The sequence below is a fragment of the Hemibagrus wyckioides genome, linkage group LG08 (assembly GCF_019097595.1).
Source record: "Hemibagrus wyckioides isolate EC202008001 linkage group LG08, SWU_Hwy_1.0, whole genome shotgun sequence".
NCBI classification, from domain to species: Eukaryota; Metazoa; Chordata; class Actinopteri; order Siluriformes; family Bagridae; genus Hemibagrus; species Hemibagrus wyckioides.
The window spans coordinates 12367151-12392386 of NC_080717.1; the positions used below are offsets into that span (position 1 = coordinate 12367151).

Genomic DNA, 25236 nt, shown 5'->3' on the forward strand with positions numbered 1-25236 from the left:
GAGCCTGTACATGTGCTTTCTTTAGCAGGGGGACCTTGCGGGCGCTACTGGATTTCAGTCTTTCACGGCGTAGTGCGTTATCAATTGTTTTCTTGGTGACTATGGTCCCAGCTGCCTTGAGATCATTGACAAAATTCTCCAGTGTAATTCTGGGCTGATTCCTCGCCGTTCTCATGATCATTGAAACTCCATGAGGTGTGATCTTACATGGAGCCCCAGACTGAGGAAGATTGACAGTCCTTTTGTGTTTCTTCCATTTGGGAATAATCGCACCAACTGTTGTCACCTTCTCACCAAGCTGCTTGGCGATGGTCTTGTAGCTCATTCCAGCCTTGTGTAGGTCTACAATCTTGTCCCTGACCTCCATGGACAGCTCTTTGGTCTTGGCCATGATGGAGAGTTTGGAATCTGATTGATTGCTTCCTACTGTGGACAGGTGTCTTTCATACAGTTAACGAGCTGAGATTAAGAACACTCCCCGAGAGTGCTCCTACTGTAATCTCAGCTCATTACGTGTATAAAAGACACATGGGAGCCAGAAATCTTTCTGACTGATAGGGGGTCAAATACTTATTTCACTCATTATGCAAATGCAAATCAATGTTTAACTTTTCTGAAATGTGTTTTTCTGGATTTTTTTGTTGTTATTCTGCCTCTCACTGTTCAAATACACCTACCATTAAAATTACAGACATTTCTTTGTCAGTGGGCAAACGTACAAAATCAGCAGGGGGTCAAATCATTTTTTCCTTCACTGTATTTCCCCTCACTGTATAATAGCATGAATGGTCTGCAAGTAAGGAAAATTTAAAACAGATAAAAGAAAACAGAAAAAAGTTTTCATAGTGTTTTCAAACAGAAAACACACGATTAAGATGTATTAGGTTTATTGAAAAACATGCCATATTTGCACATTTATGCATTTATCCAGTCAGTCTATGTGGTAGCAGCACAATGCATAAAATCATACCGATACAGGTCATGTAATGTTCACGTCAAACATTAAAATAGGGAAAATCTGTCACTTAAACCAGCCTGGTACTAACAACCATGCCGTAGTCAGAGTATTAATAATTAGTACCAAATAGGTGAAGACTGAAAAACATCCCGTCACCACCTGGAAAAAAGTCACCACCTGGATTTAACTAAACAAGTAGGTAAGAGCCTTCCTTCTGGTGAAATTAAATAGTTAAAAAAAAACAACAACAGTAGAACTCAAAGCTATGATTAATAGTGAAAGTAAGAGCATTTAAAATGCAAAAAGTGAAAAGAACTCAAGGGACTGGGACTAAACATTGTGTAGCCTTATGAAGTATCACTTATGTGGCCCATAATGCCTAGTGCCTACTGTACAAGTCTGCGAGGGCAGTGTGATGATCTGGGATTGCTTTAGTTGGTCAGGTCTAGATCAGCAATATTATGTGCCTGAAATATAAGGGCAGCTGGCTACCTAAATATACTAGGTGACCAGGTTTTTCCATTTAGCATTCCAAGATGACAATGCCAGGATTCATCTGGCTCAATTGTAAAAGACAGGTCCAGGGAGCAGGAGCATCATTTTCACACATGGGTTTGCTGCCACAGAATACAGACCTCATTGAGAGGCTTTGGCATGTGCTGAATAAGACTTTAAGCAGCAGTCTGACTCTCCCATTATCAATACAGGATCTTGGCAAGAAATTAATAAAACTCTGTATGGAAACAAATGTTATGACATTGCATAAGCTTTTCTAAACTATGCCATGGTGAATGTGTGCCATAATCAAAGCAAAGGTGGTCCAACGAAATACTGTGACTTTTTTAGCCAGGCAGTGTATGTGTGTGAAATTAAAATGCAAATAAAGTTCATGGTAATTATTAAAATACACAATAATCAAAATACACTGTTCATAATCACAATAATACAATAACACCTGTCTAATCAGAACAATGAAACAGAAAAAAATGTATTAATTACAATGAAAACACTGTTTTCTATCTTTAGGCTGTCAAAATATCCCAACATTAGTGCAAAGTGGCTTTATGTTGAACAAAAACTGCAATGTACCCCCCCAGTAAGGTCCAGAATGCTTCCAGCTGCAATCAATCGCTGGAGAAAAACTGTCTCATGGTCCACATTGTGCATAGCTTGCTTTAACATAGTAGTCATCGGTAGGTTGTCATAGTAATGCAGTGGCATCTCCTTCTGGCTAAGGTTGTAGCCAAAGCCTGCTAGACTGACTTCATCACACAAGTAAGTTGCCAGGTTAACAGCAGATACCCCTAAGGTGGGAATATTCTAGACACAAAAAGAGAACAGAAAAAATGACCTTATTAGTACATGAAAATCAATTGCCTTCATAAGTAGTAAGTGGCGGACGTCTGGTTATGGCGCAGTGCTGAACAGACTCCTCCAAGTATCTTTAGAAACTTTGCAACCAAACATCTAATAAAATAAACAGCCATAGTTCCATTGATAGAAAGTTAGCTGACAGCAGACATGGCACTAAAACCAGCAAAGCAGGTACAAAAATTCACAAAATCTGACTCCAGTGATTCCATATTGCTGGCAGACACCAATGCTAATCCTAGCCAAGGCAAAGCAACAGCTGCTAATGTGGCAAACAGCCCAAGCCAAATTCTGAATGCCATTCAAGCAATGAAACAGGACTTTGTGTCAAGGTCTGATGGGCTGCTAAACGCAATACATAGAGTAGAGTGAATTGAAAGCTATGACCATGTGGATGACAGAAGCTGAAGATAGAATTAGCATTAATCAAGAAGACATTGCGTCCCTACTAAATCAGAACACGACTATGAAAGTGGCTATTGAGGTATTAGCACAAAGTGAATGACCTGGAAAAGCCATCGCTTTAAACTTTGCCTGGTAGGTCTCCCGGATAAGTAAGAAGAGACTGAGCTGCGTCTTCCGCCTCCGTCAGAGGCGGAGACATTCGTTCAAGGTCTGAAAGACTGTAACCAGGAGGCTATGGGCAAGTGAGACATGTTTACTGCTTTTCTTAACAGTGCCTCTACAGTGGCAATGGGTGCCATGTAAGTGGGTGGCCTAAACTTAATGAAACTTAATTCAATTTGGTTGTAATAACTTATACTAATGACCAGCGTGGAGCTTGATCTCAGCTGTTGAGCAAGCTGTTCCTCACCATGACAACGGCATGGGTGGACCAGCTAGTTTCATAGCTAAGCTCTTTTTTAGGACTGCTAGGATGTGTTTGTTCAGGGAGGGGTGGATGTATTTCAGTTAGGGAAATGCACTCAGTTGTGTTTGTAATGTTCTAGCTGGTGTATGTACATCTCTGTATTGTCATTTTTGTTGTTTTGCATTTTGTGTATGCAGTATCTAAACATGTTCAACACAGTCTAATAGAAAGGACATTTAGTGTAGTGACCTAGTGTTTCTCCAGGAGACTCACTTAATCTCTCAGGATGTGGCCAAGGTGCGGAGGAGATGGGCAGGTCAGGTGTTTTCAGCCTCCTGTAGCTCAAAGTCGTGTGGGGTAATTACACTCTATAAACTTAATGTCACTGAGGATAAAGCTGGCAGATACCTTATTATTCAGTGTGTAATCCTTTCATTCAGGTTAAACATAGTCAATGTGTAGGGGACTAATGAGGAAAACCCAGCCTTTTTCAGGCACCTATTTCAATCACTAGCTGCTCTGCCTGGTCAATTATAGGTGAAGATATCAATTGTGCACTCCTACCCAAAATAGACAGATCCACTGGGGTAGATAATGCATCATCAGACAAGAAAAGAGCTACTACAGTGCATAAATTATTTCAATTTAGTGGATGTGTGGAGACAAAAATACCCTAATCAGATAATCTTCTCTTGTTATTCTAGTACCTGCCAGACCTTTTCTAGAATAGATTATTTTTTAGCCTCAACTACTCTTAATATCTAAAACTAGAATGTTGCATTTCCAAGAGTAAATGCGAGTGTGATTGCTTAAACTATTGCAAGACATGCTCAAATAATATATACAAGCTAAAGTCACAGTTAAAAAAGTTTAAGGTAGTATGTGGCTGTAAGAATTCAAGCTGTTGAACAGTTTAAAGACGATGTGACCTAAAAAAAAAACCCTCGTCCCTCACTCTAGCTGACGTCACACACACACACACACACAGTAGCGGTCTGAAGTCCGTGAAAATGCATTTAAAATTCATATAAAATAAACTATAATACTTATCAGCAAGAAAAGTAATAGCGCACTTGAGCACAGCAAGCACAACATTTTAGCGTTGGAACCATGTTTCTAGATATTATCGTTAAGCTATTATCGACTAGTAGCACGCCCAGGAACCGGAATAATAATAATAATAATAATAATAATAATAATAATAATAATAATAATAATAATAATAATAATAATAGTAATAAAAAAGAGTGATGATAACAAATTACAAATAATTACAAATTGCTGATAGTATAATATTAGGTCATGCTTTCACTTCTACTGAACATGCCTGAATCATCCCAATACTCCCCAAGATGGCATCTTCAGACAATATGGCTTAGAGACCCAGAAATTCATAGAATTTATTGGAATACAGACAGATTCCTATTTTTAAAATAACACTTAACAGACTTCTACCAGATGATAGGTTTTACAAGCTATAAACACAAATCTTCCAGAGTGGAAAGGGAACAACTTGAAAAAAGTTGAAAAGAAATTGAAAGTGAAATTTTTCAAAATCCCTCTAACTGGTTAATATCAGAACTTCATAAAATAAAAGCCAAATTTAAGGTTTTATCTACGAATCAGACAATGCAAAGTTTGATGAGACTGAAGCAGACCTATTATGAGCAAGGTGAAAAGGCTGGTAAGCTTCTTCCCTGGTGCGTTAAACAAATGCAAAAGAAAAGGTCAATAAATTCAATTCAAAATGATGCGGGGACAATCACTGCTGACCCAAAGGAAATAAATGGCACCTTTCTAAATTTCCACCATAGTTTATATACCTCAGAATATTCATACTCAGCCCTTCAAATTCAAAATTGTTTTTTTGGACTCGTTAGAATTTATAGCCTAAATAAAATAGGCTTCAGCTTTATTAGAGCTAGACCTTGAAGCTGAGGAATTGTCTGACACCATAACTAGTATGAAAGGATGGAAAAGGCCTGGACCAGATGGAATTCCGATTGAAATATATCAAATTTTCCAGACTAAATTAATACCACCCCCTACTTGATATGTACTAGGAGTCATTTAACAGTGGATCTCTCCCCCCTTCTCTTAATGTTATAGAAATTTCACTTTTACTGAAACCTGAAAAATTATCAACTGTATATTAATCTTACAGTCTCTCTTCTTAATAATTTTAAAATGCTTATTAAGGTATTAGACAGAAGGCAGTAACCACTTTTAAGCAAATGGTTCATTCTGACCAGAATGGATTTGTTCAGGGCAGGCAAGGGTTTTTGCAATATACGACGAGTTCACAACATACTATATGAGAAAGCTTGGGGCAGTGATGAGGCAATTCTGTCACTGGAAGATTTATAAGGTATTCGACAGAATAGAATGGCATTATCTGTTTAAAATTCTAGGAAGGTTTAGTGTGAGGGAAAACTGTAGCCAAACTCGATGTAAATCTGCAGGCAGAAATCCTAACTAATGGGCTTTCATGAATACCTTTTAAGCTTTCTTGGGGAATAAGACAAAAGATGTCCCCTTTCTCCCCTACTATTTACTCTAGCCATTGAGCCACTGGCTATGGCAATTCGCAACCATGATAATATTACAGGTATAAGATGTACACATGGTATGTACAGTATCTCACAAAAGTGAGTACACCCCTCACATATTTTTGTAAATATTTTATTATATCTTTTCATGTGACAACACTCAAGAAATGACACTCTGCTACAGTGTAAAAGTAGTGAGTGTACAGCCTGTATAACAGTGTAAATTTGCTGTCCCCTCAAAATAACTCAACACACAGCCATTAATGTTTAAACCGTTGGCAACAAAAGTGAGTACACCCCTAAGTGGAAATGTCCAAATTGGGCCTAATTAGCCATTTGCCCTCCCCAGTGTCATGTGACTCGTTAGTGTTACAAGGTCTCAGGTGTGAATGGGGAGCAGGTGTGTTAAATTTGGTGTTATCGCTCTCACACTCTCTCATACTGGTCACTGGAAGTTCAACATGGCACCTCATGGCAAAGAACTCTCTGAGGATCTGAATTGTTGCTCTACATAAAGATGGCCTAGGCTATAAGAAGATTGCCAAGACCCTGAAACTGAGCTGCAGCATGGTGGGCAAGACCATACAGCGGTTTTACAGGACAGCTTCCACTCAGAACAGAAGTTGAGTGCACGTGCTCAGTGTCATATCCGGAGGTTATCTTTGGGAAATAGACATATGAGTGCTGCCAGCATTGCTGCAGAGGTTGAAGGGGTGGGGGGGTCAGCCTGTCAGTGCTCAGACCATACGCCGCACACTGCATCAAATTGGTCTGCATGGCTGTCGTCCCAGAAGGAAGCCTCTACTAAAGATGATGCATAAGAAAGCCCGCATACAAGACAAGCAGACTAAGGACATGGATTACTGGAACCATGTCCTGTGGTCCGATGAGACCAAGATAAACTTATTTGGTTCAGATGGTGTCAAGTGTGTGTTGCGGCAACCAGGTGAGGAGTACAAAGACAAGTGTGTCTTGCCTACAGTCAAGCATGGTGGTGAGAGTGTCATGATCTGGGCCTGCATGAGTGCTGCCAGCACTGCAGCTACAGTTCATTGAAGGGAACCATGAATGCCAACATGTACTGTGACATACTGAAGCAGAGCACGATCCCCTCCCTTCGGAGACTGGGCCGCAGGGCAGTATTCCAACATGATAACGACCCCAAACACACCTCCAAGACGACCACTGCCTTGCTAAAGAAGCTGAGGGTAAAGGTGATGGACTGGCCAAGCATGTCTCCAGACCTAAACCCTATTGAGCATCTATGGGGCATCCTCAAACGGAAGGTGGGGGAGCGCAAGGTCTCTAACATCCACCAGCTCTGTGATGTCATCATGGAGGAATGGAAGAGGACTCCAGTGGCAACTTGTGAATCTCTGGTGAACTCCATGCCCAAGAGGCTTGTATGTGGATGACTATTTTATTTTGCTCCAATTAGAAAGAAACTTTACCTACTCTTTTGGACCTGATGAGTACCTTTGGGACACTTCTCAATTTACCCTGATTTTCAGTAACGACAGCTTCTGGCCAGGTAGAGCAGACCCAGGTTTTGAAAAATTAGTCAGACCTAGTGTAGCTAAGATATCTGATCTGTACACCAAAAATGGATTCATGTCATTTGAAGACCTTAAGGCGGCATATGGCATCCCAGCAAAGCACTTGCCACTAAGAAGCTTTGTTATGTCCAATCTGGGTAACAGTCTGAAGCACCCTCCTCTATCCACATTAAAAAAAACATCTCTCTGAGATGGCCAGGTCTCACAGGGATTAATGCATTAATTAAACCTATTAATGCAAAGGATCATCAAACAGTATCTTGCAGGCTTGGAGAACTGATTTGCAAGAGAAGATATCAGGGGAAGAACGGTCGAAAACTTGGCTCCTTCCTTGGCTCAAACTCAAGCAGTAAATACGCTAAGTTATTAGAGTATAAATGGATAACCAGACAATACATCACTCCAGGTAAGTTACATTATTCTAACGGTAAGATCCCTGACACTTGTATCAAATGTAATCGCCAAAAGGGATCCTTATTTCACTGTATATGGGAGTACCCTCAGATAATTGCCTTTTGGGAAAAAGTGCAGAATTTGGCCAATTGGATTATTGGTAAATGGGTACCCCTAACTCCAAAACTGTGCATTTTGAACTTTTAACCAGAAGACTTTGTAATCTCCCAAAATGTAAGACTTTTGCTCAATATTTGTTTTTCGGAAGCCAAACGATGTATTGCCTGTTCATGGAAGAAAAACAATCGGTAGAGTTTCATTCTGGCTAAAATGAATGACTTTGCATTTAGCACTAGAATAGTGATTAAAATGCAAAAAACAAGCTTGATAGGTTTTGGGAAATTTGGCAACATGATGACTGACTAGTTAGTAAGGCTGCATTTTTTTTGTGTATGTATGTACCTATATGTACACTATATTGCCAAAAGTATTCGCTCACCTGCCTTGACTCGCATATGAACTTAAGTGACATCCCATTCCTCATCCATAGGGTTCAATATGACGTCAATCCACCCTTTGCAGCTATAACAGCTTCAACTCTTCTGGGAAGGCTGTCCACAAGGTTTAGGAGTGTGTTTACGGGAATTTTTGACCATTCTTCCAGAAGCGCATTTGTGAGGTCACACACTGATGTTGGACGAGAAGGCCTGGCTCTCAGTCTCCGCTCTAATTCATCCCAAAGGTGTTCTATCGGGTTGAGGTCAGGACTCTGTGCAGGCCAGTCAAGTTCCTCCACACCAGACTCTGTCATCCATGTCTTTATGGACCTTGCTTTGTGCACTGGTGCACAGTCATGTTGGAAGAGGAAGGGGCCAGCTCCAAACTGTTCCCACAAAGTTGGGAGCATGGAATTGTCCAAAATGTCTTGGTATGCTGAAGCATTCAGGGTTCCTTTCACTGGAACTAAGGGGCCAAGCCCAGCTCCTGAAAAACAACCCCACACCATAATCCCCCCTCCACCAAACTTTACACTTGGCACAATGCAGTCAGACAAGTACCGTTCTCCTGGCAACCGCCAAACCCAGACTCGTCCATCAGATTGCCAGATGGAGAAGCGCGATTCGTCACTCCAGAGAACGCGTCTCCACTTCTCTAGAGTCCAGTGGCGGCGTGCTTTACACCACTGCATCCGACGCTTTGCATTGCACTTAGTGATGTATGGCTTGGATGCAGCCGCTCGGCCATGGAAACCCATTCCATGAAGTTCTCTGCGCACTGTTCTTGAGCTAATCTGAAGGCCACATGAAGTTTGGAGGTCTGTAGCGATTGACTCTGCAGAAAGTTGGCGACCTCTTCGCACTATGCACCTCAGCATCCGCTGACCCCGCTCCGTCAGTTTACGTGGCCTACCACTTCGTGGCTGAGTTGATGTCGTTCCCAAACACTTCCACGTTCTTATAATACAGCTGACAGTTGACTGTGGAATATTTAGGAGCGAGGAAATTTCACGACTGGATTTGTTGCACAGGTGGCATCCTATCACAGTTCCACGCTGGAATTCACTGAGCTCCTGAGAGCGACCCATTCTTTCACAAATGTTTGTAAAAACAGTCTGCATGCCTAGGTGCTTGATTTTATACACCTGTGGCCATGGAAGTGATTGGAACACCTGATTCTGATTATTTGGATGGGTGAGCGAATACTTTTGGCAATATAGTGTATGTGCAATATACACTGATCAGCCATAACATTATGACCACTGACAGGTGACATGAACACTGATTATCTCCTCATCATGGCACCTGTTAGGGGGTGGGATATATTAGGCAGTGAGTGAACATTTTGTCCTCAATGTTGATGTGTTAGAAGCAGAAAAATGGGCAAGCGTAAGGATTTGAGCGAGTTTGACGAATGCGTGTGTGTAGTTACCTGGGGAACACGTCACCAAGATTTACTATGGGAAGAAGGCAAGTAAGCAGACAGTATCACGCTTTGGGCAATGTTCTGCTTGGAAACCTTGGGTCATGCCATCCATGTGGATGTTACTTTAACACATACCACCTACCTAAGTATTGTTGTATATACAACCTTTCATGGAAACGGTATTCCCTGATGGCTGTGGTCTTTGAAGGGTCAGGGCTGTTTTGGCAGCAAAAGGAGGACCAACACAATATTAGGCAGGTGGTCATAATGTTATGGCTGTTCTGTATATACATACATACACACACCCATTGCTGTACTGATGTAATTACACTAAATCCTTCAACATGGGTTCAACCTGATATTATTCATATATAAATTATATGCATTTTATCTACCTTTGTTTACTGATGGTGTTTAAGTCACAAGCTCCAATCCTTCAAGTGCCCTTTCAATTACATATAAAATGAATTTGAATACTTAAGAAGTTACAATATGCATGACCAAGTAAAAGTAACATTTACCTGATCCCAGCCCCATCGTCGAAGCTTAGGATTTGGGTATTGTAGGAGTTTGAATGCTGTCTCCCTGATGATCTCTGGATTCAGTATACGGAACCTTGAAGGATCAACTGGGATGCTATTAGGTACCTTCTGCCAGAAAAACAGCTTGTCCCAGAGTGACTGAAAAAGAACAAAAAACAGTGTTTACCAGAGTTTACACATTACCCATAACTATAAAAGTAAAATTTGTACAGTGTGGTTGTTTTGCATAATATTTTGCTATAAAAACTGCCGCATTTTAGACCAGCACTTCTCAAAGGAGAGAATTCAATCCGGACCCACCTCCATTTCGTATTTCAAGAGCACTAATTGTATGCAAGGGATTAAATGTGGATTTCTTACTTTGATAAGTGCACATTATCTTGTAAATCATTAATTTATTTTTTTGTGTCTTTTTGGAGATGCAAAGGTGAGATGTTAAAGTTTTCCTGCATGACGTTGTTGTGATCACCTCCCAACCCTCTACAACGCAAGTAAATCACTCGCATATGCAAGTAAATTTCCCGCTATGCAACTAAAAATAGCTTTAATTAGCCAATGGATAGTAAATCTTAAGCTATTACTCGCCTGTGATTAAGTTAGATGCAAACAATACATTTAGCACAGATATAATTGCAGTGCCTGCTCAGTGCGCATTAAGCACTCTCTTTCGCTTTCTCTCACATGCACACTCAACGTGAGAAAAAGAGATAGGTCACACATGCTGTGTAAAGAGAATTGATGCATATATATCATGTTCTTTCTTTACTGTGGATGCAAAAAAGCGAAAAGTCCAGTCTGAGCAGAAAACGCTTGATAATTTTTTGTTTTCCAGCGCAAAGAAGAGTAAAGAGTCCAGTACTATCCAGATATTAGACGGTGAATGCGCCGGCAAACTCCAGCCAAGCATGTCAAATGTGGCAGAAAAGCTTGCGCATTCCAAATCAAAAAGTTTATTGGAAGAGAGAAAGTTCCAGACTCGGTGGCTGTCAGATTTTGATTGGCTTTTGTATGATGAGGAGGAAAATGTTATTGATATGGAAGTAAATGTAGTAAAAAAAAAAACTAGCTTAGCCAGTAAAACAGACTTTGTGTCAGGGTCGCGTAGTTTCAAACGTGAAAATCTCACAGTGCACTCAAACAGCAAACAACATGCATCTTGTCGTGATTGTTATGGCTTCAAGCCAAGACCCTGAGGAATCTACGATAGAAAAAGAGTGACAGTGCAGAGAGATGTGAGCTTTCTGTAAAAATGAATACAGTATATTATATCGCATAGGAGGAATTGAGTTTCACTCAGATGAAGCCACTAATTATGCTGCAGAAAAAAATGCCACTATGAAACAAAACACAGACATTTTGAACTGCAATATCCACAAGACACAGAGGTAAGGACGGCAAAACTATGACAGCTAAAATCTTCATATCAACAATAAGTTGCTTTTGAGAGCTCTGACACAGCAAGAGAGAGCTACAGAAGCATCTTTCCGAGTGGCCTGGGTACTAAGCAAAAACAAGACGCCATTCTTTGATGCAAAGTTAGTTAGATAGGGGCGTTTAGTGGAGATAGCAGAGGCTTTGTTTGAGGGAAAGGAGAGACAAGAGATGTCAGAGAAATTAAAGAAAACTCCACTATCCAATGACAGTTTAATAAGCATGCATAGCATGGTTGAAAACAAGTTTTGTAATAATCAGTTGTTCATGACCTTTGACCTTTTGATATGTAGACTTTGAGAACCCATGTTTTAGACCTTTCTTTTAATAAAGGGTTAAGATTTTCCATTTAAATTTCAACAAATGTAAAGTTCATACATACAGCACGGCAAGATATTCACCAATAAAACATTTAGGTAATAGCCAAAAGGCAAAAATGTGAGCCAATTATTAATATTAATATGGATGGCAACCCATAAACAAATTTGTAAGCATAGTAGAAAAACTACTTTGTCACAATTCAAGATGAAAGCCACATCAATATTACAGATGATTAAATGAACCACCCAGCGCAGGTTTTGGATTATGCCAAATTTCAGAAAAAGCATGTGACTGGCTGTATAGCAAGTGTTAGTATTCCCTGACATACTGTACATGAAATCCCAAAACTGGAAATGCCCCAATCAACTTTATGTATGAGTACAATTTATGATATTTTGTACCACTGCCAATCCTCCTCTTATATGAATAATATATATATATTAGGGCTGGGGAAATTAACGTGTAATTATCACGTTAACTCATTAATCGCGCGTTAACGCAGTTTTTATTATTTTGTAAAAAAAAAAAAAAAAAAGTGTGCTGCTCGCTGGCTCTGAATACACACACAGACAAACCACGGGTGACGGGAGGGGTGGGATCTCGTTTTGTATTGGCTTGGGATAAACCTGATGACGTGTGTGAACCAATGAGAGCATTTGGGATGAGCGTAAGTGTACGGCGGCGCCGACAGGAACGGGAAAAGAAGTAGAAGTGGCGGATCAACAAACACGGGGAGAGAGAGAGAGCATGTTAACTCATGACAATCATGCGATTAATTGCGATTAAATATTTTAATCAATTGACAGCCCTAATATATATATATATATATATATATATATATATATATATATATATATATATATATATATATATATATATATATATATATATAAAAAATATTATACATTGTACAACAGCTCCCTATGAAAGAGTGTAACACAGACCCCACACTTCATATCAAAGCAAAAGATATTTCTCCTCCTGTATCTATAAGCAAATACATTTTACATGAAATGTTCATGTTTTTTTTTGTTTTGTTTTAACGTTTCACTTCCAAGTACTTATTCGCATGCCTCAATGAGAAAACAGACCATAGCTATTAAAGTAAATGCATGAATAATGATTGGAATATTAATTATAATAATTATCAATAATTATTATTAATGCAACTCGTCAGCTCTCTCTGATTAGGCATCACTGAATTGGCTCTGCGCTGGGTGGAATCATGAAGATTCTTCAAGGTATCATGGAAGGGAGGGGTGTCTAAATCTCAGCAACTCAAAACTTATTTATACTATATTTCTGGGGCCTGTAACTGAGTGTCATGGCTTCGCATATCACTGCTATGCTGATGACACTCAACCTGGCAAAAGCTGAGCTTTTTGTCATCCCTGCCTGCCCTTCAATCAACCACAACCTACAACTAGGATCAACCACACTCAAGCTAACTGGTACAGACAAAAACCATGGGGTGACTTTCAATGACCAGCCAAACTTTACAGACCACATTTCAACAACTGCTCATTCTTGTAGGTTTATTTTGTATAACATCAAAACAATCAAATCCTATCTAACTGATCATGCCACACAGCTACTAGTCCAGGCTTTTGTTCTCTCAAACCTGGACTACTGCAATGCAGTCTCAGGCCTCTCAGTGAGTTCTTAAACATTTTTTGTACTTTTTTTTTGTACCCAAAGTGTTTTATACCTTTACTTTGTCCACTTTGTTCCTCTATCATTTTAATGAAAAATCTTATATTGTAGCAATACTAGTATTGTTCTCTGCTGCTAATAACTGTAACTGAATAACTGAATAATCAATAAGTGATTAAAAATGAAGCAATTGTGATAAATAAATATAAATTGTTGAGGAGAAATGAGGATCTGTTTGTGGTCATGTTTTATGTTCATGTTCTGACAATGTACAGAGAAAGGTATATATAAAAAGCATTTAACTTTAAAAGAATGTAGAAATAGTAAATCAATAGTTCACACTACTCACTACTGTTGCTCTTGAGATCATAGCATGAAGCCAGTTGAAGTCAACAGATTTGTAAATGACAGCTACAAACCAGAGCTGAGGATCTACATCTTCCCAGATCTTTGGGCTGCCTTCAGGATAACTCATCCTGATAGTAGTACGGTTTCCAACATCTCTACTGAAATCTCTCACTGGGCCACTGTTCAATCTGCAAAATCAGGAGCATATATTATACAATAGTCATGGCAGCATCCAAAAGCAAAACCTATATAGAACACTATGTGAGAGCCTATGACCCATTCATCTAGCCATTACAATTTGTTACTCAGTTACTCAGATCCTGAAGCTTGCCCAATTTTCCTGCTTCCAATAGGAACTTTGAGTACTGATTGTGCACTTGTTTAATATTATATCCCATTTCTTAGGAGGCACCATTGTTACAAGATAATCAATTTTATTCATCTTGTACCCAGTGGTTTTAATGTTATAGCTAATTAGAGGATTTGCAGTTTAAACTGGTTTGGCTTACCTCAAGATCACATTGAACTGGTTGAGGAGAGGCCCAAGCTCTAGTCCTCGAAGTATGCCTCCATTGCCAACTACAACACATCGACGGCAATCATGCCCTCCAGTTTTCTCTGACAAGGAAATGGGTAGGAGATCCAGGATTTCTTTCAGCTTGTGTTGCAGGTTCCGAAATCCAAACGGTGGTGGATACTCAAATATTTGTTCTGTTAAGTTGCTGTTTTTTTGTAAGAATGGCTCAGCCACAGAACTAGAATAAATACTCTCAATCCTCCTTCTGGTAAATGATGGTCTGCATTCTTTGGCTAACACACTTCTGACAAAGGAATGGACACGCTAAAAAGACACACACACATCAAATTCTTAGGCAGTTTGCTCACTACTGAACAATGCCCCTTCAAGATAAATTGTGCTGGTTATCTGTCAGATAAATGCAGCATTGGTTTCCACCAACTTGTCCTACCTTTCTAATAACTACATCCTACAACATATCACTGATCTTGTGTCTAACTGATGTGGATCAGTAGCAGATGAGCAGTAAGGCTTGCAGGATGATGAGGGGCGGGGTAACTCAAGGTCTTTACAGCGCATTTTTCTTTCTCAAAACCTCATGTTCCTTAAACCCAAACACACAGCCCTAAAGTAGAGATAACAGCAAGTAACCAGTTTCCTCTTTGCTTTTACTTATCCCCTTCACCTTCCTACTTTGTGAGCTGTAGTTGATTTTGTTCTATTTAATACACAAAAGGACCTTTTCTGCACATCACTTGCTGCATGCTTACATACATACTTGTCTTGGAATAAACTCTGATTTTTTAGTCTCTGTATAATTTTTGACATCATGCTGTGCGTCACAATGAAAGAAATATTAAACATTACCTCTCGATGATGAGGATCTACAAGCACCATGACAGGTTTTGGACTGGTATTGAACATGGGTAGTTTTAGAATGCCGGTGGAAATCAAGCCCACAACCATAAGTGGTACAATGAACCTCCTACTGGATAAAAGAGCACATGAAAGAGGACCTTATAAGTTAATGAACAGATTTATCAAGATTATTTTATTATGGGTCACTTACAGTATATTAATTGCACAATATACAGCATTAATGTATAATATAGGATTAATACATTGTCTTTTAATTTACCACTACATGGAACCACAATCAAATAACTTGTTCATTTATACCATATTTATAATAAGAAAATTATACCAGTTTAATGAAAATAAAAATTAATGCCTTTCATAATACATACAGTATTTCAATCAATATAAGAAGTCTACACAACCCTGTTAAAAAAATTATACAAAATAATAAAACCAACATAAATCATTTACGAACTTTTTCCACCCTCAATGTGAAATTATGATGTATAAATAACTAAGCAGAAACCCATCCAAATTCTATGGGAAAACAGAATATTTTTATTACAATCACTTTCCTAAATGCATAAGTACGCACAGCCTTTTATAATTGAGCTGCTTTCAAAATGCACAAATCAAATGTTCAAAAGTATTGATCATGCAACTGTCATCAACAAAATATTTCTGATTAACTTCAAATAAAGATTAGTTCTTACTGTAATATATTTCTCACATCAATTTAGTTCCATTTGACTGCTGAAGCCATGGTCTGGGAGCTTATAAAGCATATATGGTACCTCAATTACTCAATTTTGTATATATAATTGTCACTACCAAATTATGCAACCTAGCTCATTATACACTCCTCTCCAAACACTGTCAATTGCTAGTGACAGAAAGAATAGGAAGGATAGTTTTACTTTTGCTATGACAGTTTCTAGTTTATCATTTTAATACTGGAATAATCCACTAAACACTGCATAAATTAAAAGTATTGCAGAAGCAACCAAAAGTGCACAGAGCAGAAAGCTACAAAGGTGCAAGACAACAACATACTTGGGTCAGTGTTGACATGATGACTATTACCATAAATACATATAACTGCCAAAATGTTTTGGGACACCCTTCCAAATCATTGAACTCAGGTGTCCTAATCTCAAGACCATGTCTTTAGTGTATAAAAATAAATAATAATCTGCCTATCCATTCCAATAATTTTGGAGTGGACTGTAGATAGCTGCAGGAATATAAAATGTAATATTTTTACTGACCAAACAAAAAAAATGACTGCGTGCAAGCACTGTTACACACAAGTTACCTACTCAAATGGAAATACTTCCAACATGACTGCACATCTGCAGCACCCCGCGAGATCACTGTCTGGAAGCAGGATTGCAGAAAAAAGCAACAGTACCTAGCTGATTCCTTCCAGCATTCATACCCAAGGTTAACAAGCTAAACCAGCCAGGTTAAAGAAAGTCAGTTCACTTAAACCATCATACTGTGTGGGTTAAAATAAGAGACCCACACAAGTGACATAGTATTTTTGCTCAGATTTATAAGGGCTGCCAGTGTAGGAGTGTAAAAATGCGCTTGCAAATGCCTGTCTCAACTAAAGTTTTGGGGGGAGAAAATGACCTCACATTTCCTCTGTGTTGAGATTTTGTAATCTGTGCCTGTTTAAGCAATCAATTGAATTACTAATTTTCTTTAACTTTTGCTATTCTGTTCACTCGGCTGCACGTATGCTGATACAAATATACCATTTTTACTAACTGCAACATGATATGTAAGCAAATGGTCATCTAGGTTTCTCCACTGCTTACCCTGAAGGCACACAGCATGCGTGCATTGTTTTCCTCATCCTGCCAAAGAACCCTTTCACCCACTTCTTATGGACTCAGTCAGCCTTTTCCCATTATTTAGGTGGTCAGACCTATTAAAAAAAAAGTAAGAAAAAGACACATCACAACTCTTTCCAGTACTAAGCACATGAACATATGAAGCTAATGAAGATACAGGGTTTTCCCAGCAGATTGTTCGTCTATTCTTTCAAATACATGAAACAAAAAGTTTAGCTTTCTTCTAGACACTTTATACTAAACCAGCTGTACATATAGCATATAGGATCGCCTTGCCATTCATTCCAAGTCATCAGTCCCATCCAATCACTTGCAATATTAATATGCAGGGCTTTAGTTTTTAATAAAGTATCATTTTACTCAATATGAATAGCCATATGCTATATTCCTATAGCTTGTTCATTGTTAGTGATAGGAGGAATTGAAGGTACTCCATACTTATGGCAAGGGCCATATGCTTCTTGTAGTAATCAATTTCAGAAAATCAAGTAAATGTGAATATTATGCCTTTATATATTAATAAAATTATGATAACAATGATCATTTGTTCAGTTGACCAGTAGTATATTGGGTTCACTTTTGATCCAAAATATCAGTTAAAAAATATCACAGAAGAAAACACAGAAGCGTTTATTTAAATATTGTAAATAACACAAAGAACAGCTAAATGAATCTATGGTAATACATTATAAGAATGGTAGTGAATTAGTAAATATTCCTATGAGAAAAATATACACTATATTGCCAAAAGTATTCGCTCACCCATCCAAATAATCAGAATCAGGTGTTCCAATCACTTCCATGGCCACAGGTGTATAAAATCAAGCACCTAGGCATGCAGACTGTTTTTACAAACAATTGTGAAAGAATGGGTCGCTCTCAGGAGCTCAGTGAATTCCAGCGTGGAACTGTGATAGGATGCCACCTGTGCAACAAATCCAATCGTGAAATTTCCTCGCTTTCCTCCCCACATGGAAGTGTTTGGGAACGACAGCAACTCAGCCACGAAGTGGTAGGCCACGTAAACTGACGGAGCGGGGTCAGCGGATGCTGAGGCGCATAGTGCGAAGAGGTCGCCAACTTTCTGCAGAGTCAATCGCTACAGACCTCCAAACTTCACGTGGCCTTCAGATTAGCTCAAGAACAGTGCGCAGAGAGCTTCATGGAATGGGTTTCCATGGCCGAGCAGCTGCATCCAAGCCATACATCACCAAGTGCAATGCAAAGCCTTCCCAGAAGAGTTGAAGCTGTTATAGCTGCAAAGGGTGGACCGACGTCATTATAATATTATATACACTATATTGCCAAAAGTATTCGCTCACCTGCCTTGACTTGCATATGAACTTAAGTGACATCCCATTCCTAATCCATAGGGTTCAATATGACGTCGGTCCACCCTTTGCAGCTATAACAGCTTCAACTCTTCTGGGAAGGCTGTCCACAAGGTTTAGGAGTGTGTTTATGGGAATTTTTGACCATTCTTCCAGAAGCGCATTTGTGAGGTCACACACTGATGTTGGACGAGAAGGCCTGGCTCTCAGTCTCCGCTCTAATTCATCCCAAAGGTGTTCTATCGGGTTGAGGTCAGGACTCTGTGCAGGCCAGTCAAGTTCCTCCACACCAGACTCTGTCATCCATGTCTTTATGGACCTTGCTTTGTGCACTGGTGCACAGTCATGTTGGAAGAGGAAGGGGCCAGCTCCAAACTGTTCCCACAAAGTTGGGAGCATGGAATTGTCCAAAATGTCTTGGTATGCTGAAGCATTCAGAGTTCCTTTCACTGGAACTAAGGGGCCAAGCCCAGCTCCTGAAAAACAACCCCACACCATAATCCCCCCTCCACCAAACTTTACACTTGGTACAATGCAGTCAGACAAGTACCGTTCTCCTGGCAACCGCCAAACCCAGACTCGTCCATCAGATTGCCAGATGGAGAAGCGCGATTCGTCACTCCAGAGAACGCGTCTCCACTGCTCTAGAGTCCAGTGGCGGCGTGCTTTACACCACTGCATCCGACGCTTTGCATTGCACTTGGTGATGTATGGCTTGGATGCAGCTGCTCGGCCATGGAAACCCATTCCATGAAGCTCTCTGCGCACTGTTCTTGAGCTAATCTGAAGGCCACATGAAGTTTGGAGGTCTGTAGCGATTGACTCTGCAGAAAGTTGGCGACCTCTTTGCACTATGCACCTCAGCATCCGCTGACCCCGCTCCGTCAGTTTACGTGGCCTACCACTTCGTGGCTGAGTTGCTGTCGTTCCCAAACACTTCCACGTTCTTATAATACAGCTGACAGTTGACTGTGGAATATTTAGGAGCGAGGAAATTTCACGACTGGATTTGTTGCACAGGTGGCATCCTATCACAGTTCCACGCTGGAATTCACTGAGCTCCTGAGAGTGACCCATTCTTTCACAAATGTTTGTAAAAACAGTCTGCATGCCTAGGTGCTTGATTTTATACACCTGTGGCCATGGAAGTGATTGGAACACCTGATTCTGATTATTTGGATGGGTGAGCGAATACTTTTGGCAATATAGTGTGTATGGCTGTATGCATGTGCTCGTTATGTTGTTATGCAAGTGCATGGGGGCTATGGAGCATCTAGCTGTAATTAATCAGTCCTACATTTCTGACGTGGATTAAAAAGTGGAATAAGGTGATGTGATGCACTTACTCTTTCATCCACAAATAATTACAACAGGACTATTGATCGATGAACAATAGATAGAGAAGCCCAAGATGCTCAGTCTCATTTTCACATATTTCTGTGGTCTGAGGCATCTTGAGGCAAAACAAAACAAAACCAAATCAAGGTGCAGGTACTGAAGTGGTGAAGTGAGACACACTCTAAGAAATGGTCTGTCTTGAGAGGATCTGTGTGTCCCATGGAAAGCAAAAGCAACAACAAAAAAAAACCTGTTTTGTGGAACACAAAACGGTGCAGCCGCTTTTCACTTTAATCTGAACTGTTTTGCTAATGGTTGGGTCCAATGTGTAAGAAAAACAAAAGTAATATGGAAATAAAAGATGAAAAGATTTCAGTTTAGTGGAATTTAATCTTGTTGCATAAATTTCAAGTGCACAAGACCCACAGTGAAAGTGCCACACAGGTAAAGGAGTCAAATAAGCATGCTTTTCAAGCCTTGCTCCTTTCAGAAAACAACAATCAGGGCTGAGTCCCCAAAGATGAACCATTAACTAGGGCATGATATGAAGACATGGTGGTAACACACAAAAAGTAGAAGTAGAAACTTATGGCGTCCAATTAGCGCCACAAGTATCGACCCCATAAAACAAATAATACACGTAAAAAAATAATAAAACATGCGAATCACTGAAATAATACACGTAAAAAAAAACAACACACACAAATCAAAAGGTTGCTAGTTTTTTCTTTCCAGGATGCTAGTTTGTTATTCCAAAAATCACAAGTAGAGTTTTATGCAGATTAGGGGCCGGGATAAAAGTCTCCATTGGTCCACTTCTTCTCAACCTACTGCCCCTCTCTAGCAAATCAGTAAAGTGACGTCTCTGACGCACGACTCTGCTGGTTAGTCTTTGAACCTATCTTGAGCAAAGTGAGAAGATGGGCAATTACGCACAAGTTAGATGCCTTAATTGTCCAATGAATCAGTTGTAATATGTCTAAAATGCTCCTTAAATGTCCCAGTTGTTTTGTGCAGGTGTGGATAACATTGCTTTCTTCCTAGAGGAGCAGAGTGCTGGGGTTGTGCTTATAGAGACTAAGTGGATGCTTTGGCCACAGGCACAGTTTAGGGCAGACATTGAACCAAACTCCCTCTCCGGAGACTTTGGACGAGATCTGTACTTATTACTTTTAAACTATGTGCAGCAAATTGTGGAATAAATGTGTTTTAATTACTTTTATAGCATCATTCTACAATGCTTATATCTAATAACCCTACATCCTTCTGCAGCTTTTATGATGCAACTCCATAATGATGTTGATCTATCTTTAGCACTCAGACAGAAATAGTCTAGAAAATAAATTCTAACTTAAAGAGTTAATTAACAGTTTTTTGACTCTGAAAAGAAGCTTTTGTTATAATATGAATAAACAGCTCTTTCTCTCTCTCTCTGGCCTTAATATAAAACAGTAACTGCTTCAATAAAACTATTTTATTTATTTCTTTTTTTCAATATAGCACAGAACTATAGCAGTAACAGCCCCTGACACAGAATTATAAAAACTGCAACAAAAAAACTATGAAAACTATTATGCAAAATTTTTTTACGAATTTTATTTTACGAATCAAACAAGCACATCTTTTATCAACAAGAACACTACTGTAATGGCAGCCCTGAACATTCAGACTAAAGCTTATATCTTTCCTGGTTTCTGGAAGCAGTGTATTCTTCTATTTCCACAGGTGGTCTGCCTCCTAAAAATATCGGGGAAAGAGCTAAAAATGTAATGCAGCAGATTTTCATATACTCAAAACTGCAAATCTAGCTTTTATTAATGGTCATCTTGAAAACATTGCACGGGGAATCTATGCTTTATTATACCACCAGCATGCACTTGGTCCTGATCAGTGCATGTGTCCATCTCTGACAAACTAGCAACCTGGAAAGAACAAACATCTGAGTGAAGTAAGCACAGAAAATAAAAGTTTGTTTTTAATTCCTAGAGTTTCAAGTTTTATTTTTTAAATTGTGTTTTCAATTATGTGATTCGTGTGTATTATTTTTTTGTACATGTGTTATTTCTGTGACTTGCGTGTTTTATTTATTTTTTACGTGTGTATCTATCTATCTATCTATCTATCTATCTATCTATCTATCTATCTATCTATCTATCTATCTATATATATTTTACGTATTTTTACGAGTACAATACTTATGGTGCTAATTTGCCGCCATAGAAATCTTCAGTCATAGTACAGTATACAGGATCAATTCCTCGCACCATAAAGAAATTATTCTCCAAAACACAGAATAAAGCTGCCATGTTGTAGTAGCTCTGGCATTACCAATGAAACTGACTGCTGTCTCACAATCCACTAACAGTAAACTGGTCAAAGCTGAAGACAAGCTGGATCTGTGTGCCCAACACAACCATTCAACTGAGAGAAGAGATAACTTGGGAAGGTGCCCTGTTTCACCCTGTATCAGACTCAGAAGTAAAGGAAACTATGGCCTGGCTGGCCATCAAGCAAGTAAGTAACAAATGCTGTCTGTCTGAGCATTTGACAGACATTGATCATGGCTGTTGGTATCAGATCAGCTGAACTGAGTATTTGGAACTGCTGATCTCCTGGGATTTTCACACACCACTGACTATAGTTTGCTTAGACTCATGCCCAAAAAAATAGTAATAAACAAAGAGTCTGTGTGCCGAAAGTTCTGCAGGCTAAAACACACTGTTGATGAGCGAGATCAGAGGAGAATGACCAACCTGCTCTCATCCAGCAGGAAGTCTATAGCAACTTAAATAAGCACTCTTTATGAGCAGTGGTTGCTCAAATTATTAAGACTCAGTCTTACTGATAAGAAGGCAAGGGGTTCAAGCACTGCACAGGAGTGCTGTATCATGGTTGACCCTGTGCTCTAAACAACCAACTTCCTAAGCTAGGATATGCAAAACAAAATGCTGTTGTGCTGTAAAGTATATTTGATTTTTTTTCCCTTTACAAAAGCATCTCTAAGGCACAGATTCACAGAAACTAAACAGTTGAAAACTGGGGTGGGACAGGTGTTTTATGGTCTAGTCTTCAACTGTCCAATTTCAATTTCAACGAGTCTGTGGCCATGTTAGCCTCAGATTCTTGTCCTTAGCTAACAGGAATAGAGCCCATTGTGTTCTGTTGTCACAGGCCAAGGTTCAATGTGTGGTGCATGCTGAGGTGTTTTTTCTGTATTGCTAAGTATAGCTATATCCTTCCTGACAGCTCAAACCAATCTGGCTATTTTCCTCTGACCTCTCTTACCAAAACTTACCTTTCTAGAGATGTTAACATTACATGAGGCTCTTGACCTGTATCTGCAAGATCTGCTCCACTGACCCAATTTATGTACAATACTTATGAACCAAAACTGCTTACAACAATTATTGTCAATTAAACCATACTTAGCTGATGTAGTACAAAGTGATGAAACAACGTTTCTCCAGGACCATGGTGCTACATAAAACAACACAGAGCTAAGGAGTAAAAGATAGTTGCCCTAAAAGTTGTGTGCAACCTAGTGCAAACAGTGCAAGGCCATTATCGTTCTGCTAATATAACGACATTGTCTAGCGCGCGTTCTCATGACGTGATGCATTTGACGGTTTGGTATTCAAAACATAACACAACAAATGGACATCACCAGAGAGTTGCCTATAGAAATGTTGTTATTGTCGTCTTTCGGCTGCTCCCTGTTCAGGGTCGCCATTGCAGATTACTCGATCCACATATGTTTGATTAGGCACAGGTCCTGCGTCGGATGCTGCCATGTGAAAAAGCCCTCGTAAAGGCCCACACTATTGTGGTAAACATGTCCCAGAGAACACAGCACGTCCAACATACTTATAATGCGTTTCAAAAAAGGTTAGCATAGTACATAAATATAAGATTACAAATTAGACATATTCGTTACAAGTTACGCGCTTATCTTCACGCACTAATGTCGGGGCTTTTTCAAAAGCTCATAGACGTGTGTAGAAATTTGTTATAAAATTGAACCTACCGTATATAGTCTTTTAGAATGTTACATTTTTACATTTTTCTTCTCTTCCGTCTTGCAGATGGTGGCAACGAGCAAGTAAAATTCTTCTTCTTTTCTTCTTGTGTTTATTGGCGGTTGACAGACCGACTAGAAGGTGCATTTCTGCCACCTACTGCATTGGAGTGTGGAGTACAGAATGGAAGGAAAGTAGGGAAACATGGGAGGCGTAAAAAAGATTAATTAATAGTACTGTATCATCAATTCTTATTCAACCTTATTTCTTTTAAATAACGTATTATTTCTTGATACATTCTTGATTGCTGTGGGCTTTTTCCTTGCTTTTTCCTTGAAGAGAGTCGAAAGATTTATTCTCAAAACCTTGCTCTTTCATAAGCCGACACATTTAATGAATGCATGTTCTACTGTTTCTTCTTGTCCGCATTTATCACAATTTCCAGTTTCATGTTTCCTCATTCTGTATAGACTCTTATTTAACAAAGAGGGTCCAATGCGCATTCCTGAAAGCCCCCAAAGCCCCCCCCCCAAGCCCCGAATGTATACATTAGAAAAAAACAAAGTAAAGTTTTCGCTTGTCAAGTTTGCTGTGAAAATATCATGATTTTGATTTTATATATATATATATATATATATATATATATATATATATATATATATATTATCTATCTATCTATCTGTTGACGAATGAATATTTCCAAATTTACAAAAATTTCCCCTTGATATGGCCTCACTTCCTATTTGATCTCTTCTTTATAAAATTTGTTTGCAGGTTACAGATGAATGATTTTAAATATCAAAAAAGGCTTTCATAACTTGTACATAGGTTTATGTAGATTCATCTGAAGAAGCTATCTCAAATGGTTAAAAAGTTATAAGCATTAATGCAAAATGATATTTGGCCCAGTGGTCAAACTAGAGGTATTGAGGGGTAGAGAACGAAACTGGTTCAGTGACTTCTGACACTATGAACAATCCATGTTCCAAACTGTACAACTCACAATGTTTTACCATACGGCCCTATGCACTACCATAGACTTCCACTGTAGAATAAAAATATAAATAACTACATAACACAATAAGTGTCTAAACACCTTTGTCACTCGAAATAAACATAGCTGCAAGCAGCTTCTGACTACATAAAGCCACCTTGGGGTTAAATGACACCAAGGTTATGTCCACCCTCAGGACACAGTCCTGAACATAGTAACTTTCATTTTTATTGTCAATACAGTGAAGCACTGCAAAAATATGGCTGCATATAATTTGTGGCAAAATCTGCCATTTTAATTTGCAGAAATCAAAAGCTAGATTTGGGTTTAAAGCAAAGATTTTTAGATCAAGCAGTTGAGGAGCTATAGGCAATTTTATGTTTTTCTTATTATTACACAAATATTGCTGGGCTGCCTCAAACCAAGGTGCTTAATAAAATTATCATGTGCTGTATAAGAAGATTAAA

General features: G+C 39.1%; 1 protein-coding gene across 2 annotated transcripts; it reads right to left on the reverse strand.

Annotated features, from left to right (window-relative positions):
• Window positions 1-870: 870 nt before the first annotated feature.
• On the reverse strand, window positions 871-23925 carry st3gal5 (ST3 beta-galactoside alpha-2,3-sialyltransferase 5). 2 transcript variants are annotated; one of them, XM_058396560.1, is made up of 7 exons: window positions 23784-23925; window positions 17055-17164; window positions 15241-15358; window positions 14366-14697; window positions 13858-14044; window positions 10083-10241; window positions 871-2278 (listed from the first exon to the last, which is right to left on the reverse strand). In XM_058396560.1, the coding sequence occupies exons 2-7, from the start codon at window positions 17090-17092 to the stop codon at window positions 2021-2023; spliced, it is 1092 nt and encodes a 363-aa protein (XP_058252543.1). In that variant the 5' UTR covers window positions 17093-17164; window positions 23784-23925; the 3' UTR covers window positions 871-2020. The 2 variants fall into 2 exon arrangements, with proteins under 2 accessions (XP_058252543.1, XP_058252542.1); XM_058396559.1 differs by having other exon boundaries at window positions 15241-15361.
• Window positions 23926-25236: the final 1311 nt, after the last annotated feature.